This window comes from Equus quagga, chromosome 3 (assembly GCF_021613505.1).
Source record: "Equus quagga isolate Etosha38 chromosome 3, UCLA_HA_Equagga_1.0, whole genome shotgun sequence".
In the NCBI taxonomy this organism is placed as follows: Eukaryota; Metazoa; Chordata; class Mammalia; order Perissodactyla; family Equidae; genus Equus; species Equus quagga.
The window spans coordinates 117237554-117257810 of NC_060269.1; the positions used below are offsets into that span (position 1 = coordinate 117237554).

A 20257-nucleotide genomic window follows, 5' to 3' on the forward strand; every position below is an offset into this window, starting at 1 on the left:
ATTTTCATTTCTCTTACTTTTCTGTTTCTGCCTGTTTAGATAAATATATTCAAGCTTCACTCTCTAAGCAACATTCAAAGAGAAGGTTCTTATACTTTGGTCCTAGCCTATAAAGATAGTAATCGAGTGAAGTAATGACAATAACAGTGTAGTGTATCCAACTTCCACAACTCTCTCACTCAAACTCCAAGCTTAATTTGGCTTGTCTGGCTAAGTGAGTGTCTGTTTTCTCTCTCATTGCTCCTTGCATCTCCTTTCTGCATCTGTGACTTTGTCAAAGGGGATGTTCTTCCCAGAGGCTGGGGACTTTTCTTCTGCACACAATATATGAGTAGTTGATCTCCCCTGCAGGAGCCTCCAAACATATCCTCAGGCACCATTTGTGGGAGAAGATGGAGAGAACTGCCAGAGAGAAGAGAGTCTCGAATGTTCACAGACTTACACAGAGTATATGATAATAATGACAACGTCACAGCCTGTTCTGTGTCTGGGCGAGTGAACAGTCTTCGGGTAGCTGTTACATTACCTAGCTACTGAAATCAAATATGGCAATTAACTCTGTTTTTTCCCCTGGAAACTACACTATACCCAGTAGGGAATAGTCAATTACTTGAATAGAAGCAGCTAGGTGTTAAAAGAAAAGAATATTGACCTGAAAGAGTTCATATGATGCATTTTATGCATGTTTGAACTAATTAAACTTTGTATTCTATCTTTTGCTGTCTATTAAAAGTAGAAAAAGTTGATACATAAGAGATTGAATATTTGATTTGCCTATAATTTGAGGCAAAAATAGAAATGTGGGTTGCATGGTTTTTATTTTGATATAAGACAAGTCATATAAATTAATGAATAAATACAATGCCCAGCTTTCCTCTGCCCTGAATTGAATTTGAAATGAAATATCACCTGAGTCCTTGCTTAGTGGACCCAGTGGAACAGAGAGGATGGTATCTTCATGGATCTTGGGAAAGCAAGAACATGATGCTCAAGTATAACAATTCTCGTATGGAGCCTTGATTCAAGATTAGGGACTTTTAGTATTAGACAGTAACTCAGGGAAGGCTGAGGTCAATGACGCACAGGTTTCTGATGTCCTAAACACAGTAGGGATAGAAATTAGACAAGCTTCATGAACTGGAAGGTTAATGGCCACTAGATGATCCCTTTCAAATATCAGACATCATAAGCAAGTTTCAAAATGAAGTGTTTATTGTGTTAGGTACTATGCAAGTTCTTTCTCATATGGCATTTCACTGGCCCATTAGCTCAGGTTGTATGGAATGAAATCTCGGGGTGAGGAGGCAGGGAAGCTCACCTGCATGTCCTGGCCCTACGTTTTCACAGCAGTGTGACTTTGAGATGCGCACTCAACTCTTTAAGCTTCAATTCCCTTATTTTAAACAACGTTGATAATATTTGCTTTACACATTTGAGAATTTGAGATTAGATACATAATACTCCTCACACAGTTACTGCCATATAGTAAGCCTTTAATAAATTGTGGCTTTTATATTAGTAGTAATTATTAATTACTAGTAATTAATTAGTAGTAATTATTACTACTACTTCCCATCATGTGGTTCTCAAAAAAAGTTACTCTGCAGTAAGTGCTATTTAATAAGGCACTAGAAATTCGACAAAGAAAATTTTCCATTTCAAAGATACTTAGAATTTAAAAAATTAATGATTCATTCATTTATGCAGAACATTCAGATACTCAGAACACTTTATTTCTTGGTGATGCCAGATAAACGGGAATCATTTGTGTGATCTGCAGACGGACAGAAGTACTAATGAATAAAGTGACTGTCATTCTGGCTTCCCCTAGCCTGTCACAGCCAGGGTCTAGTGGAATGCAGAAATGGACAGTGCATCCCCAGCACTTTCCAGTGCGATGGCGACGAGGACTGCAAGGACGGCAGTGATGAGGAGAGCTGCGGTGACAGTGAGTGTGTGCTACGGCCCCTGGAACATTCCTTACTGATGGACCTTCCCTCGGGAGCAAAGCAAAGTGTTGGAAGTTGCCTCATGCTTAAATAGGATTCCCACATAAATAATTTCAGATTGCCTGACACAGTGGTCCCCACAGCACTGGGCAGCCAGAAAACCCTTTCTTGTGTTAAATATAATTTTCGACCAACTTACACTGAAAATCATTCCTAAGGGTGAAGAGTACAGGTTAAACACTTAAACAGCATGGGTGGATTCAGTTAACTGTTCCTGGGGAAATGCAACACCGTGATAGAGAGAAAGGTTTAGTATATGGTATTCAATTAGATTAGATTCCAATTAGAAGGAATTGGCTTCCAAAATTAAGTGTAACAGCTTCGTAAAATAACCGTGTTTAGGGCAGCAGTTTAATGCCTCACCTTATGAAGCACTAGGCTTACGAACACTTTCAAAGGAGTCTGATATCATCTGCAAAACTCAAAGAAAAGGCAAATCAAATAAGGTGGTTTCTAAAGTGTGCCTACTTCTGTCAGAAAAGAAAGCTCCACACTGATTGTTTTAAGCCCCAGTTTGCATGGCAGCCTCTCTCGGTACAGGGCTGGGAAGAATAGCCCTCGGCTTGAAAATCACTGCATTTATTTATAAGTGATCTCGCCACTTGCCGACACAGCCTCGCTGTTAAGAATGTGGTTGTTGCAGCCCTGTTGCCTGGGGTCAAGCCCAGTGCTGCTGCCCACTATCTGGTTGACCTTATGCCAGTAACTTAACCTTGTTATGTCTCCGTGTCTGTGTCTGTAAACTTAGAATAATGACGACTGCTTTGTAGAGTTGGCATGTGGTGAGCACTCAACAAATGTTAGCTCTTTTTACGTGGTCATTGTGTTAAAGCAGATCTTGGGCTGTGTTTATCACCCATCAGCTAATGAGACTGGTCACTTCTAGCTAAACTAGTTTTGTCATAATGAATATTGATCATTAGAATAGCCTTAATGAAAAAGCATTGCAGATCTAAAGAGAGAGCCTTTTAATCACAGACTTCTTACATGCAAAATTAGATAAGGAGTGCTTCATTTTACCAATTCTAAAATTCAGAAGGAAATCCTTTTCTAGGATTTCTAGTAACATGAGTTACTGTGTGCCTATCAGCCAAGCACCTTCCTTAGGATCATATTGTTCTTTCTTTCTACATAATTCAACTCTGTTTGAAATAATTTTGGATTCTTCACTAGGCAATGGCAGGAGTTTTAGATTATTTCCTGACATGTGTGAGATGTAAGAAAGTCATATGATGAAATGGATCGAAACGTAAAATTTTAGCATCTTTTATATTATTTTCTTTAATGCATTCAACTTAATAAATGTATATTGTGGTGCTAATACATGGTCAAACCACTGGGAATTTGTTGGCAAGCAAAATGCTTCACAGAGCTTGCAGGTTCCTGGAGGAGATAGGCATCATACAAATCATTCTGCAAGTCATTTTCTAACCATGGGGTGACATAGGCCATGAGGGAAAATTCAGGGTGCTAGGAGGCCATATACGGGATGCACGCCCTGGTAAAAAGCCTCAGGGAAACTTCCCTGAGGAAGAGAGATTGGAGCTCAGATCTGAAGGATGAGTGGAGTTAACAAAGGAGAGTGGGGCTGGAGAAAGCACTTCAGACACAAGGAACTGCTTGGCCAAGGGTCGCGAGGAGGGAAGGAGCAAGGTAAGTTTGTGGTGCTGGGAGAAGGCCACTGTGATTAGAGAGCTGAGAGTGAAGGGGAGTGTGCCACTACAGAATAATTGTCAACAGTGATCACAAGCTGCTTCTGCCAGACAAGGCTGGAGAGGGAAGCAGGGACCACTTCTCCCAGGGTTTTAGGCCCTATTGAAGATTCAGGCCTTCCCAACTCTCAGGCTCTGCTCTCAGCCTTCCTGTCTAGTCTCCCTTAAGCTCCAGTGACTCCAGCCTGTGCGCTTACCCTCTCCAGGCCTTTGCGTATTCTGCTGTCTGCTTGGGAAACCCATCCTTCCCTGTTAGCCCAACTTACCCCATCTGCCTGAAAAATTCCTTTGAGAAGCAGTCCCCCACTGCCCTGATTTGCTTCTGCTGCTCCTTATATGTACCTTTGGTGGAGCGATGCTCACACAGCATTGTACGGTTCTGTTCATGACTATACCCCTAATTAGAATATAAACTATCACGCTCTTTTATCTTTTAATGCTTACTGCCTAGCTTGTCATATAAGCTTGTCATGTACCAGGCATTTAGTATCTTGCTGAAATAATGAATGCGTGTTGTCTTAAATAAAATTTCTTTAAAAGAATAAACTCATGGAAATCAGCCTAGCTTACCTTGTAAAAACAGTTTGACCCTGATGACATTGATAAAAAAGAGTGCCATCTCTTTTATTCCAGGCTTTGATATATACTGTTGCATGTTAACGGTACTTGAAAGAAGAGAATCCTGTATAATAAACATTGTCTTAGAATGATAGATAAGAATATTTATATGTACATACACACTATTATTTATACTTAAAAATGCCTTGCAAGATTTTCTAGATCCAGATGACACGTCTGAAAGTAATTGGCTATAATGGGGGAGAGCTAGAAAGAGAATGGGCAGTAATTTATTACCTTATCCATTCAATCTACAAATGACCAGGAAATCAAGGGGAAAAGCAGTTTCCTCTCTACATAACTTAAGGAAAAGCCATTAGGCTGATGTTACTGTTGTCATTCATTTGGAAACAAGAAACCCAATTCTCAGGTCCTCACAGCTAGGCCAATGATACTTTCCAAGGACATACAGAAACTATAAATAACAGCTGCATAAAACTTGGACCATGGTGAAATATCCTTATTGCATTGGTGTTCATGCCCTATTTATTATTAGGGAAAGCATTTTCCTTAGAGAGAAGACTAGAATTGGGAGCAAATGAGTCTTTAAAATAACATAATTTAAGATTCAAAATGTCAAGATCTTTATGTTGGCCTCTCCCTCAAATCACTTGCATTTTATTTTGTAATCAAGTATATGCACCCGCGTAAATATAAAACTGGCTTTTTTTCCATGAAAAGCAACAATAACCTGTTTTCTTAGAGGACAGATTCCCTCTTATTTCTTCATTCTTACACAATCATTTTGGAATAACGGTGTTGTATTTAGTTGCCAGGAAAACTAATCCAGAAAGTACCTATTCAACATGTGTTTAATATTTTTGGAGAAGTTGGAAGGAAATTAAAGCTGTGTCATTCCTCAGCTCCACCAGGCGTTCTCGATCCTTCAGACCCTCGGGTAAGGAATTTACAGATGATGAAAGCACCTGTGCCTTTCCCCTCCTAGGCCAGACTCCATGTCAAGAAGGTGACCAAAGATGCCGCTACAATTCCTGCCTTGATTCGTGTGGTGGTAGCTCTCTTTGTGACCCGAACAGTCCAAATAACTGTAGTAAGTACAGCAGCTGACAAATGCAATCACCGTGTCAGGGGATGCATTCCGCTTTTTTTCTTTTTGCATTGACATTAAAATGCTGAAGTCTGGAATCCCTTCAAAAATGTATATATCTGTTTTCTTTTTCTTTTTTGAAGGCTGCATATGGTAGCAGAAAAGAAACAAAATGGTCTTAATTAACTTAAATCAGAAACAAATGTGTCATTGTGAATGGACCATAAATCCACATTGCTTAGTATCATTACCATTACTTTCAACTCAACATCAGCTCCTATAGATCATTTTCTTGGCTCCATCTGCAGGCAGATGCTATCTTTCTTCCTCTACAAAGCACAGCTTCAAAAGTGGAAACTTTATCCAAGATGCAAAGATGAGGTTCATCTAAATAGCCACATGCTACTTTGGCGGTCTATTCTTTCAGTAAAACTTATTCTCACCTTTCCAGGAACTTTGCTGACCTATAAGAATCTTGCCGCCATTATGTTAATTTGTTTCAGTGACAATGTAATACAGCTCCAAATGGTGTAAACAGGTGGCTCTCTCTAGATTGGCTATCTGGAGGAAGACAGAGTGGGCAGGAGCAGCTGATGACCACGTAGACTCCCACAGGAAATTTAAAGCGAATCAGAAACCCCACAAAGACTCTGATTTCTAGTAATGATTCCCTACTCCTGGGCTCTGCTTTCTTACTCTACTCACTTCTCTCACTTTTTATAACTAGTTTTTGGCCTCCCCTTCAAATTGGGGCTTGACATTTAGAAGCAGATCTGTCAACTTTCAGTTGGCAAGAAGGTATGACTTCTTAACACATGTCCTCACAGCTGAAGACCACTGGAAGCCGGGAGGTTGAAAGGCTGAAGGGTGCGGGTCCTTGGATTTGCTGCAGCTTTGGGCCCTAGTTTTACTTAGTGACCCTTCTAGGTCAATGTAGAATTTATAGGGGGTGCCCCTGAAACCATTAGGAAGTCTCAAGGGGTGAAAACAATGGGCTGGATGGGAGTGCGAGGGAGACAGCCAATTGAAAACCCAGATCAACAGGACTTTTTGTTTATTTTCATGAGCACTTAAGTGTTTGGCTGAAAGCAGAATACCCACCCCTCCTCTATATGAGAGAACAGTTCAGATAGATACTAGTCTGACCACTAACATGCACTGCCATTTTACTCCAAACTGATTTAAATATGTGTATGTGTGTATATATATCTGTATGTATATATGTGTGTCTGTGTCTGTGTGTATATGTGTGTATATATATGTTGTGAGTCCATTGTTCCAATTTCCTTATCTCCAAATCTGCCCTGGAATTTTATCAGAATTATTTTTTTACTTCACTTTGAACTTAGGATGAAGAATTTTGAACAGTGGCAGTGTTCTCCCAGACATGTGTTTATTGTTAGAGTGTTGAGGGTTGTCTGACATGGAAGGGCATTTACTGTTAGACTCAAAAAAGTTGAAAGAGCAGTGTTAGCCTGTGTCGAGTCTGCGTGGGGAGTAACTGGGTGTATGTTATTTGATTTTCTCTAAGCTTGAAATATTTCAAAATTAAAAGTTTAAAAATACGTTATCACTTATCAAAAAAGGAATTTGTAGGAAGGGCACTAGATCAACTCTGGCTCATACATTCAAGCAGTATTTATAGCGTGCCTATGATGTTCCAGGCACTGAGATGGGCACTGAGCACTTTAATGTCAAGGAAGGGAGACAGGATTCCAGACTTTCTGGAGAGAACTTTTCTACATGGGAGAATATACTGCCATCTTCCCACTCATAGATACTACTTTGGTTTTCTCCTTATGTTCTTCAAATATGCTCAGTTTCCCTAGCATCTCAATGTCTCATCTCCTCAGTCACTATGGATGTTCTTGCCAGATTCTCTCCATATATATCCAGCAAACATTTGAACATCCCCTCTTCTGAGTACCGAGCACTGGACTAGTCATTGATCTCCCATTCCTTCTGTGTTATTAAAACCAGTATATATGCTTGACTTCCAGTTGAGAGTAAAGACGTTATTCCTCATTTTTCAGAGAGATTCAGAGTGGTATGTGTGTGCTTCATTCTCTGTAAAGATGCAAAAGTAGCATCTCCTCTCAGAAAACTCCTCATGCACTTGAAAGTGTGGTTAATTATTTGAAGATCTTTACCACTATCAGAAACTATCACTACTTAGACTCTGAGCCACAACTGAACAACAGTCTCTTTCTCTAGCTTCCTGCCAATAGAGAGTGTGAGTTTGCAGTATTCTGTCTGGTGGGATCAGCTCTCACTGGAATTGCTGGGGAGTCTAGTCATTGAAGATACCGGTTCTTGCCATCCCATAAAATACTGTATAACTTTCTAATGGTCCTTGAAGATATACTGGGTAGGACCCAGGCATCAGTATTTTGAAAATCCCGCAGGTGACCCCAATGTGTAGCCAAAGTTGAGAATTACTGCTTTAGAGATTTATTCATGACTTGGCTTCAGGGGAACTGACGTCCCTGAAATTGGATGTGAAAAAGTCTTCATAGTTTTCAAATTTTTCAATGGAGAAGGTCCATGGCTTATCTCAGATTCCAAGAAATGCCTACAATTTAAAAAAAAAGTCTAAATCCAACATCTCTGATGATATTGTGTGCTGATAAACTTGAAATATCCCACTATCACCACATCCACTCATAGCCCAGAATCTTTAAACATGTTTGCGTCATGCTGGGAGGGAAAATACAGACATATCGTTGCCTTAGAGGGTAGGAGCAGGAATAGTATATCCCCTCACTCTGGTGTAGGGGGACTAATCCATCACTTCCACATGATAGTGTGCAATCCAGAGCAGGGGAAGCCGGTGGAAAGAGCAGCTGCTGGACATGTGTCTCTCCCCACCACTCTGTGCCCATGGTCACCACGGCTGCGTGAAGCCAGGTGTGACTGTCACGTCCAGGCACTCTCCAAGTTTCCCATAGTTTCCATCAACCTTTAGTTCTACATGTGTGCTCATGCGTTTTTTCCTCCAACACCAAGGAAGAAATAAACACCTTTGTTCTTTGAATAATTTCCCATGGTCTATCAATTCCTGCCCTCTCTTTATAGTCTCTAGTTGAAAGGAACAAATAGTATAGGGGTGTGGTAGAAAAGCCAAACACCATAATGGTTAAGGACTTCCGTCCTTGGGAGCAAATAGTAGATGAGGAGAATGACCTCTTTCTAAAAGCATTCTGAACTAGTAAATGAAAAATAAATGACTGAATTAGAATATTACCATTTGGTAACACAGTGAATTAATGGGTCAAGGCATTGAACATCTACAGTTGCCCACATCGCAAAAAGAGAGAAATCAGACACAATGTGCCTTCTGATGAAAGAGCACCACAGCACTTAGAGTCTTTCCAAAAGAATGATATCTAATCAACTCTCTGGATTCAGCTGCCAGTGTTCCAGAAATGGGTAGGACAAGGCAGCATGTTTAATCTCACCAGAAGTCTGCAGAATCCAAACTCTGGCACATTCTACAGGTCAAGTCCCTGGGTTCTTCAATAGTTAAACTGTAAGGAAAAATAAAGGGATAGAGGGGGAACCCACACATTATAAGAGTTTGCAAAGATAAAACAAATTTTAAAAAATGGACAAGCCTAAACTATAGTGTCTAAGGTGCAGTACACACAGGTAATAAAACTATAAAGAAGAGAAAGAAAGTGATAATTATGAATCTCAGTAGTTACTTTCGGGGGTGAGGAGAAGGTTAAGAGAAGACAGGATATATGGAGGGCATCTGGGATGTCTGGCAAAGTTCAGGTTCTTGACGTAGGTGGTCGTTACAAGGATGTTCACCTTATAATAACCCATCAAGCTGTTTAAAATAATAATGATAGAGATATAAAATTTGAGGCAAGGATGAATCTTGGAGTATTATATATGCCAATGGATGTTGAAAAGTGACATTTTCTCGTGTAAACGACCATCATTTAATACATGATTTCCAGTAGCTTCAGAGTATTGATTACATCATGACAAGGATATAACACCGTTTAGTTAATTCCTTCTTTAGGCTGAATTTAACAAATCTTCTCTCAGACTTTGAAAGGTGCGATATCACTGAGACTCCCTCAGGATCATTTTTTCAACAGATATTTATTAAACCTCATCTATGTTCAGGGCATCGCGCTAGGCGTTACGTCAAACGTGGGTTGAAAACAGTGCTGGGTATTTAATCATCCTCACATGTTTGTGACACGATCGCCCTCTAGCGGCTCTTGTAAATCAGGCTAGTGAGTGAGCCTAATGCTGAAGATAAAAAAGCTTATTGATATCATAAATCATAGAATTTGAGGCTGACAGATATCTTGAGCGTTTATCTTGCTTAGCACTCTGTGAAGAATGCCTTATGAAGGAGTAAAGCACAAGATTCAATCAACCTTACCACATTCAATAAAGATCTTCGGGGTAAGATATGATCATAACTTAATCCTTTCATCTCCCCTGGCTCTGAAACACTTAAAGGCTATATCCTATCCCAAATCGAAAGTGACACATTCTCCACATATCAAAAGAGAGGACAGTTATCTATGTGCTATGTCTGTGAATCAACTAAATGAAATACACTGATGAAGAGTTAGAACTTGATCGGGTGGTAGAGGAAGAGAGAGGAAGGAAAGACAGTCGAGGAGAAAAAGGCTGCACCAAAATATGTACAAATGATCCCATTTTTGTAAATTATAAGTATATTAAAGAAGTTGAGAAAAATATAGAGTTATAGCCATATCTACTGACTTGGAAGCTGGTCCTGATAAATAATTAAGCAAAAGAATGTTGAGTAATCGGAATAGTACAAGTCTACTTGGCAAAAACACACAAACCTGTGTTTCTGCGTGAACATGCTGTGTGTGCAAATATGAGCGAGTGAAAGGTGTGTGAGAGACTGGGGAGTGGGTAGAGGATGGACTTTTTCTTTCTTTAATTTTTATTTTTTTCGGATGTACATCATATTTTGAATTCTGGATACATTATATCATGTTCACCACTGGAACACTGATTATAGTGCATCCCCTCACATGAGAGCCTAATCACCCCTTTTGCCCTCCCCCCACCCCCCTTCCCCAAAGGTAACCACCAGTCCAATCTCCAATGCTATGTGTGTTTTTTTTTTGTCGTTTTTATCTTCTACTTATGAGTGAGATCATATGGTATTTGACTTTCTCCCTCTGACTTATTTCACTCAGCATAATACCCTCAAGGTCCACCCATGTTGTCACAAATGGCCGGATTTCGTCATTTCTTATGGCTGAGTAGTAGTCCATCATGTAGAAATACCACATCTTCTTTATCCATGCGTCCCTTGATGGGCACCTAGGTTGCTTCCAAGTCTTGGCTATTGTGTATAATGCTGCGACGAACATAGGGGTGCAAGTATGTTTATGCCTTTGTGTTTTCAAGTTCTTTGGATAAATACCCAGCAGTGGGATAGCTGGATCATATGGTAGATCTAGAGGATGGACTTTTTCTTTATGCATTTTTGTATTTTTATCATTAAGAGGAATACGCATGTTTTTGTAATCTGAAATCAAAATGTGTAAATGTTACTCCTCTTTCACAAATCAAAGGAAATGATACACTGAACCAACCCCATACCTCCTCAGTCTCTTTCTCTTCTCTGCACCCTGTGCTCATCCTCAAGATTATGCCATCTTTACAGTGTTACGTCTTCACCAGGAAACTGAGAGACTTACTAGGCTTTGTCCGTGAGACTTTTAATCTGGGCAGTGACAGGCTCCTCATCAACATAATCTCTGTGAAGCCCTCAGATTCTTTAAATTGAGAAATAGTCCCAGAGCCATTTTAATATTTCACCCCAGTTCTTATTGCTAATCTATTTACGTGCGTACCACTTCTTAGTCAAATAATTAAATCTAATTTGAATAATTACTCTTAATAAGGCGTGGAGGCTTCAGTCAGCCTGGGCTGATTCTACCAAGACACTCACTTGATTACCTCTCTCACCTCCGGAAATGTGGCACGTCCTCTGTCGACAGGGGTAGGAAACAGGGGGTCTTTCTACTGCATTCCCTCGAACCTGCCCAAACCTCATTTATCCTTGGAAGTCTTCCTGAGTCCCTTTTGCACCACCTTGTCCCTCTGGGCTCCCAGCATTTGTTCGATATCCCTATTCTAGCCTGTTCACATTATACTACAATTGCCAGCACACATGTCTTTCTTCCTATGAAGACTGTCGAGTGCCTCAATGGCAGGGACTCTTTTTTTTTTATTTTTTACATTTTAAGTTCCTAGGATAGCTCCTGACACTCCCTCCCCACCCCGCTTTCCTTCCTTCGTTCTGGCACTGTGCTAGGTGCAGATTTTGAGATCAAGAAATAAAGTCTCATTTTTCAAAATTCTCCCAATTGTGTGAGGGAGACAAGTCAGTAAAGAATACAGCAGAGAACAATGAGTCTATGGCTGGAACATGCCTGAGAAGCTATGGCGCCTAGCAGAAACTCATAGTAGGAGGGGGAGAGTGGTTGACCAGGAAGCCTTCCTGGAAGAGGTGTTTATGCTGAGTCCTGTAGGTCAAGGAGCCGTTAACTTGGTGGGGAGGATGGGAAAGCATCATGCTAGGCCGCAGGGGCTATGTCTGCACCTGGTGGCTAGAAGCATGACTGAATCTGAGGGGTGATTACAAGTATATCAAGATATGAAAGGGATAAGAGAGGAGCTAACAGGGCCCATAAAGGCAAGCAATTCTCAAAATGTCTGGTGTCACCAAGGAAATGTTGCTGACGGGATAGTCATAGGTGATGAGGCTGGAAAGTTAGGCTGTGGTTGAAGTGTGAAATAGCCTGGATGCCAAGCTAATGAGTTAAGATTTTTATCTCATTGGCAGTGGAGATCTAACCAGTCTCAGCCTCCCCTTGCCCTGAAATCTTGTAGCTTTGTATTTAAATCTGTTGATCAACAAAGAAAATAGAAAAAAGTCATCTAGTTGCCTATTTAGCCAAATTCATTTCTTTTTAATGGCTGTGAAGATGATGGGGGATATACTAGTTTAGAAGTAATGAAGATTAGAAGAAGAAGGCAAAGTAAAGTGAGTGGAAGGATTCATTAAAGAGAGTCACTTTCAGATAAGTTGAGCCAAGGAAAAAAAAGAGAAAGACTTTCTAAAACGTGTGCTGGACACTCCGCTAGCAGCTGCATATACAGAAATGAATCTTGGTCTGGCACTTTGTTAACCAAATTATTTATCTTGACAGCAATATTATATACTGCTTGCATTCTAGTCTTAGCTACTATAAAGAGGGTACGATAGACTTCAATTTTGTAAGTTTTTAAGAAATTATTTTATATGTGAAATTAATATATATATATGTATGTATCTGTATGTATGTTTTCTTGTTAGGTCAATGTGAACCAATTACATTGGAACTCTGCATGAATTTGCCCTACAACCATACAAATTATCCAAATTACCTTGGCCACGGGACTCAAAAGGAAGCATCCATCAGCTGGGAGTCCTCTCTCTTCCCTGCACTTGTTCAAACCAACTGCTACAAATACCTCATGTTCTTTGCTTGCACCATTTTGGTACCAAAGTGTGATGTGAATACCAACCTCCGTATCCCCCCCTGCAGGTAATACAATGAGGTCTCCCCGAAGCATCTTCACTTCCCCCAGGGAGAACCATGGGAATGAAGACTTAGTTTGAGTTAGACAGAATGCAAATTTTGCTAAGGAGCTCTGTGTTTAATAAACTACCTATTTAAAGGTAAAGAAATGGGAATTCTAAAATGAGTATTTGAGTAAGAATTCATTACTCAACTTCCAAACAAGGGAGGTATGAACTCCTTTTGATAATAGTTTGTGGACTTAAGTCAAATAAAATCACATATGTGTCATTTTGGCTGATCAAGAAGCATTTTTAAAAATGTGAGTTAGGGGGCCGGCCCATTGCTGTAGTGGTTAAATTCACACCCTCTGCCTCAGCAGCCTGGGGTTCGCAGGTTTGGATCCTGGGCGCAGACGTACATACTGTTCATCAAGCCATGCTCTGGTGGTGACCCACATACATAATAGAGGAAGATTGGCACAGATGTTAGCTCAGGGCCAATCTTCCTCACCAAAAAAAAAAAAAAAAGTGAGTTAGCAGAAGAAGGAGGCTATCTACCTCTTCCTCTGATAACGTTGATGTGTGTTTAAAATGCTGCCTTCCGATAAATCTCAAAAGTTAGAGACGTTACACAGGGAGTGGCCTGAAGGAGACATAACGCCAACCTCAGAGATGGGACAGGGGGTGGACATCACTGACGTTTTTCAACCTGCTTGAATGAAATACAGTAGTCTCCCCTTATCTGTGGTTTTTCTTTCTGCAGTTTCAATTACCTGCGGTCAACCGTGGTCTGAAAATATTAAATTGAAAATTCCAGAGATAAACAATTCATAAGTTTTAAATTGCACTCTGTTCTGAGTAATGTGATGAAATCCCTCTGCATCCCACTCTGTCCTACCCTGACATCATGCCTTTGTCTGGTGTATCCACACTGTATACGCTGCGATACCTGCCAGTTAGTTACTTAGGAGCTCTCTCACTTATCAGATTGACTGTCCTGGTATTGCAGTGCTTCTGTTTAAGTAACCCTTATTTTACTTAATAATGGCCCCAAGCACAAGAGTAGTGATGCCGACAATTCAGAAATGCCAAAGAGAAGTTATTGTTGTTACTCTCTTACTGTACCTAATTTGTAAATTAAACTTTATCATGGGTATATGCGTATAGGAAAATACATAGTATGTACGTATGGAGTTCGGTACTATCTGAAGTGGTTTCAGGCATCCACTGGGCGTCTTGGAATGTGTCCTCGAGGATAAGATGGGACAACTGTAAGGGACAGCGTTTCAAGAGTGTGGCTTGGACTAGGGTTTGAGTGATGTCCTAAGGGTTAAGAGTGCTCCTTTGGAGTCCACTGTCTGATTCAAGTCTGGCTCTTCTGTAGCTGCTGTGCAGCCTGAGACAGATGCCTCAGAGATCACAGCCTCTGTTCCTTGACCTGCAAAATCAGGATAGCCATAATTGTTGAGTCGTGTTGTTGTGAGATTAGATGGAAGTGCATAAATGTAAAGTGCTTCCGATGGATTGTCAGCACTGAATAAACAATAGCTCTGATGATAGGACAGGAACACGGCCACATCGTGGCCATTTTGCCCTTCTTCTATGCAACTTCTGTGTTAGGGGTTGTAGTCAGAGAATGTGCGCGTACAAGATGCTGTCACAGAGGTGGGTTGCTGCTCGCTCCAGGGCGAATGTTTTCCATCAAGGGGTGAATATACAGATGAGCTTCTCTAAATGTGAGTGGTATCCATGGAAACCATATGTTGGGATCAGAAGTCACTTAGAGCTTTAAGAAAAAGCAATACTATCAATATAGTGGACAGATGGGAAAACAATAAATTATATACCGAATATCAAATGGATGACAAAGTAGGGGCATCGTAGAGTCGGGACAGGAAACAATAAAATTTCAAAATGACTTGGGGAGCTGAACAAATTGTACAAATAGAGAGAGTAAAGCTTAACGTTGGCTTGTGCAAGATAGTTCTGAAAATTTTGTTAAATGCCCTTTCAAGTATCGCTGATAAAAAATCTACCAATTTGATGTTACAAGTTATTTCTAAATCTTATTCCACTTTTGCTAAGCAAGATCAATGACAGTGAATAATTATTCCTAGTAGCACTTAACAAATTCTTGTATTTGACTTTCTTTTCATATGTATAAAAAATTTCGTGGTGCAATATTCTCTGGAACAAATTTATATCCACATATAATTTATAATTTCACGGCTTAATTTTAATATTAAAAAGCCTGAGATGAGATTGATCCTGAAATGTTATTCAGTTAGCATTTTGGTAAACTTCTTTTAGACACTTTAGTTTTATTTCTTAGGTTTACACTTAAATCTTTCATTCTCAGTGGTTATCAAAATAAATTTTGCATTTAGATATTTGTTTATAAGAAAATTTTTTTAATATTATGACAAGAATAATATACTGATATGTTCATGAAGCAATGCATAGTTACTTTTGCCAAGCCAATTTATTGATCTTAATTTAGTTTTTGTTATGAGTCTGAAGAATCTAACATTATTGAGCCCTGACAATGTACTCAGTACTTTAGGATACTTCTGTCATCTCATCCTCATAATAACCTTTTGAGGGCGGCCCCTGCCATCAGGGCGCTGTCTATGGCTGAGCACCATATAGATTATGAGAACAGCGCCCCCTGGAGTTGTAGTGCCGCATATTGCGTTATTTCCATTTTATAGGAAAAATAGGAAGTAGTAGAGTTGGGCACTATACGGTCTTCCGTATAAATTAGACGTCATATGGTTAATTTAAACAAGCAGCAACAATTGTATTATATACATTTTTAATAAATCTGCAGCAAAACTATTTAGTCCAAAAGAGAGTTACTGAATACTACTGAACTTCCCATTCTGGCAAAACTAGTGTGGGAACGCCACGGCTTTGTCTTTGCCCCAAATTCCTAGGCTAAACCAGCATCGAGTTACGCTCTGCCTTGTCCAGACTTACATGTAGACAGAGCTTTCTCTGAAACTTCCCCGTTCGATTGCTAACTATTCCCTACCTTGTTGAAATTCGCTTAGAAAGTTTGAAACTTTTGAGAAATAGAATGTATTTGAAAGGAAATAAGAAATTTGCCTAGGAACTTTACTTTGGTTGTGTCTGCTTTTTTAACCATGTAATTAATTTCTTGGTAATACATTGAGGCAAAAGCATGTTTTTTTTCCCTAGGAAGTAAAGAAACCTTCTGTGAGACATGCTGATACCTCAGTTATAAAAATATTTTGGGTACAAATGGGAAAACACACATGAAAGCACCCAGAACAATATTTAGTATATCTTTTCTTTAAAAACAACAACAAGAACAACAGACTTCGTTTTAACCAACTTGAGCTCAACATAGGCGGGTTTGGGAGAAGTACCAAGCTTGTCGACAATACTTCTAAGCTGAGTAATGGAGGCAATACCTTAGATAAACCAGGTTGGCACATGCCATGGCTCACGTGGCTTGTCACTGGAGGGAGCAACCCCTGAGAATGAGGGCTTGTACAGATTACTTTTGGTGGCAGACTGTTCACAGTGAGATTAGGGATTTCCCTGCTTGGAACAAAAACCTTGGAGAATGTATCTGCTTGAAGGACAGAAGAGAGAACGAGAAAGGCAAACTGGAGAAGGGACTCTGTGTCCTGGATGTTGTTTAAGGTACAAACTTGCAACTAGTAGACAAATAGGTCCTGGAAATACAATGCACAGTGTAGTGAATACAGGCAACAATATTGTATTATAATCATCAAACTTGCTAAGAGTCTGGATCTTAATTATTCCAAGTACAAAAAAGAAATGAGAATTATGACATGATAGAGGTGCTAACTATCGCAACAATGACAACCATATTACAGTATATAAATGTATCAAATCAACATGTTTTATACCTTATTACACAATATGTCAAATATATTTCAATAAAAAACAAAATGAAACAAATCTCTATTTCTGTTTCTGCAATGAAGTTTCTATTGGTGAAAGTATGTTGCTGGAATGTTTCCTTTGTAGAGATATTACTCGTTTTGTTTTCCCAAATACTTATTATATATACGTGCATCTATATATATTGGTACACACTCACACCACATACACACACAGACCTACATCCACACAGAATTAAAACTCTGCATAGGTTCCTAACAAACATCTCAGGTGTAGCCCTTTGTGTTTCTAATGTTTTGTCTTTCTTGCTCTTTTAGAGCACTGTGTGAGCACGCCAAAGAACACTGTGAGTCTGTTCTCGGGGTCGTGGGCCTACAGTGGCCTGAAGACACAGATTGCAATCAATTTCCAGAGGAAAATTCAGACAATCAAACCTGCCTAATGCCTGATGAAGATGTAGAAGGTTAATTTCTAAATTAATTACAGTGGGGTATCTAACATGGACGAATCTATCAGCTGCCTTTTGAAGGTTCTCTGTTTTTTTTTTTCTATTTAGTTGCCATTTAGGTTACATAGATGAGTGAATCTATAAATTTGATTACATTGAAGAATTTGGTGCTCATTTGTTAGGCATCGTCTTTGTTTTAAAAATAAATTGCAGAGATGAATTTAATATTCCAGGTATTTATTTTAACGGCACTTAACTCACAGAGCCCATTATATATGGATACTGCTTTTATACTAGGGGTCCTGAAGGTAATGGGGAACATCAAGGCTTGGTTCCTTCAAATGCAGAGTGTTCGGAAATGTTGGCAGTGTAGCATCATCGGGTAGAGAAATAGAATTGGGGACCGGCCCACCAGGTGGAAAGATTAGGATGGGAAACAAATTGACACGTTAAAAGTAGCTAGATAGTTAGAAGCATTGACCACAGGACATTTCAAGCTCTGGCAGTTGTTAGGTAGTCCATTCGGAAAGATAGTTAATTGCAGCAAAGCATAAAGATATTAAACAGCTGATCAAAGAGATGATGCCAAGGATGAAGGACAAAAATGCCGAGACAGAAGAAAGCCAAGTTAACTTTGGCTATTTCAGCTTTGCTGAATGGAAGACCATTCTTATCTTATCTTCAGTAACAGCTTCTCCACAACATCCCACATATAAATAGATAAATTAGCTGACGGTTCTGGGTTGGTTCTGGGTTTTCTCTCTTGACAGTAACATGGCCCATTGTTTTCACAGAATGCTCACCTAGTCACTTCAAGTGCAGCTCAGGACGGTGTGTTCTGGCTTCCAGAAGATGTGACGGTCAGGCTGACTGTGATGATGACAGTGATGAAGAAAATTGTGGTATGTATATGAGATGGCATTTTTCTTAAATGTAAGTAATAACTGGTTAGGATAAGGGACTGTGTTAAAAAATGTCAACTGTTCCCTGATAGTTGTGAGTAGTGACAAGGATTGAATGCTAAGACATTTAGTTCTTAAATTATCAAATGGCAAGGTATGAATTGATAAGTGTTTTTCCTGTTAACTATTGATTTTCCCTAAATTACACCTCTATTTAATTACACCTTGATGATATATGCGGAAACCCTTAGTAAAAGGAGAAGCACTTTACAAATGTAAGGAATTATTGTTATCATTAGGGATTATAAAGCAATTGTCATCTGTTTTAAAGTCATAATAATATGTGTCTTTGCATCTCATTTCCATGTTGTTAAATAGGCATCTAGATACACAAAGACAGAGTTCAGCCTCCAATGTTCAAATTTAATTGGGATTTATTTTCATGCCTTCTCTGATTTTGTCTCTGTGGGCAAAGGATAAAACTCTTCCTGACGTTTCTGCCTTTGAGCTCCAAAATCACCAATGCAAAGGCCAGAAATGCCAGTGGTAATTTAGGTGGAGTTAATTCCCATCTTATTTCCCTGCAAATCTTTGTAACCTCAGAACGTGTCGGAGAATAGGAAACAGGCAACGCTCTTTACTAAGCAATACTCTGGAGTAAAGCAAATGATTGAAGGGCTATCCAAAGAACAGTTTGGTTATAGTTATTTAGCTTGTTCTGCTTAAAAAAAATTGACACTTTTTGCCGTTGAAAGCACATAAGGCAATACATCTTTTGAAATCATTTTATTCTTTTGGCCTTTGAAGTATGAAATATTGCCTTGCTCTCCAAAATGAATTTTCCATAGTAGACATTGCCTGTCTGGTCTAGACAAAATGTCACATGCAATCAACTAAAATCCCGTCAGCTGCTATAAATAGGGACAAGTGCATCTTCTAGAAAACTAGAGCTGTCAGAATGTACAATGACCAGGGGTAATTTTGTTAGGGAGGAAGATACAGTATTTTAAGAAGCTACTGTTGTTTGTTTGTTTGTGGTCTTTATGTAAAGGAATAAATCAAAACTCATTGAATATCCCTTATATAAGTAATTTATTGAGAATCTATTAGATTTGTTCACAAAACTATGACTTTGATGGGTTATGGTATTCTGAGATGCAATTTAAAATAGATTATTTTAGATGGTTCCAAAGATGTTTCATGATACTCTATTGGGGTGGTTAGACCTAAATTTGCAGTAGAGGACTAAATCTTTGAAAAATGTAAAAGCTTAGTTTCAAAAAGAGCCTTATCAAGACTGATCAGTCTGAGTTCAAGAATATATTCTCGCAAAGAGAAATTCAAAGTGCTATAGAGTTTAAATAACCCTAAAATGTCAGAATTCTAGTTAAGTAATGAATTTTCATCAATGCTTCGACCACAGCATTGAGGCACACTGGAAAGATAGAATAAATTGCCTAATCCTTATCAAACACTCAAAATATTGTTGGCACTATCAGAGCTCTAGTTAAGAAAAGATAAAAGTGAGTAAGAAATTACTATGCTTGGAGTTACATTAATTGCTGCAACAGTACTATGTTATCAGAAAACTCATAAAGTTTTCCAAAGCAATTGATAATAGAAATTCCACATACTCTCCTTTTTGGGATGTATGAACACAATTGAAGGGGCATGTCTGATGCTCTGGGAGGACACGCCACTTAAAATCAAATAAGAATGTCAGGTTGAGGATAGCTCAACAGAGGACCATTGCTAAATCAACCAGTTTTGATTTTGCCTACTTGTTCAGTTTTTCTCTCTATTTCCATAAGTGTGCATAGGCATACCATCTGGTAATGCAAACACCGGCTCCAGCGAAGCTGGGTTTCTCCCCAAGCTTCATGTCTTTTTGACTTATTCTGTCCATTGTGGAGTTGGCTTGGGCTGTACTGAATAATGTGACTATTTACTATTCATTCTCACACATCTGCAGCTCCCTAGAACTTCTAACAACATTATTAGGTTTTCCCTTCAAAACAATACTTATTTAATTTCATTTTAATGT

At 39.2% G+C, this 20257-nt stretch overlaps 1 protein-coding gene across 1 annotated transcript in view; it reads left to right on the forward strand.

Moving 5' to 3' along the window:
- The window catches only part of LOC124237618 (atrial natriuretic peptide-converting enzyme-like), a 211430-nt gene that overhangs the window by 145218 nt on the left and 45955 nt on the right, over positions 1-20257 (forward strand). The window contains exons 9-13 of the mRNA XM_046657472.1: positions 1832-1948; positions 5286-5390; positions 12760-12991; positions 17181-17326; positions 18106-18213. Of these exons, the coding sequence (XP_046513428.1) occupies positions 1832-1948; positions 5286-5390; positions 12760-12991; positions 17181-17326; positions 18106-18213 (708 nt within the window). The remainder of the gene's footprint in view (positions 1-1831; positions 1949-5285; positions 5391-12759; positions 12992-17180; positions 17327-18105; positions 18214-20257) is intronic.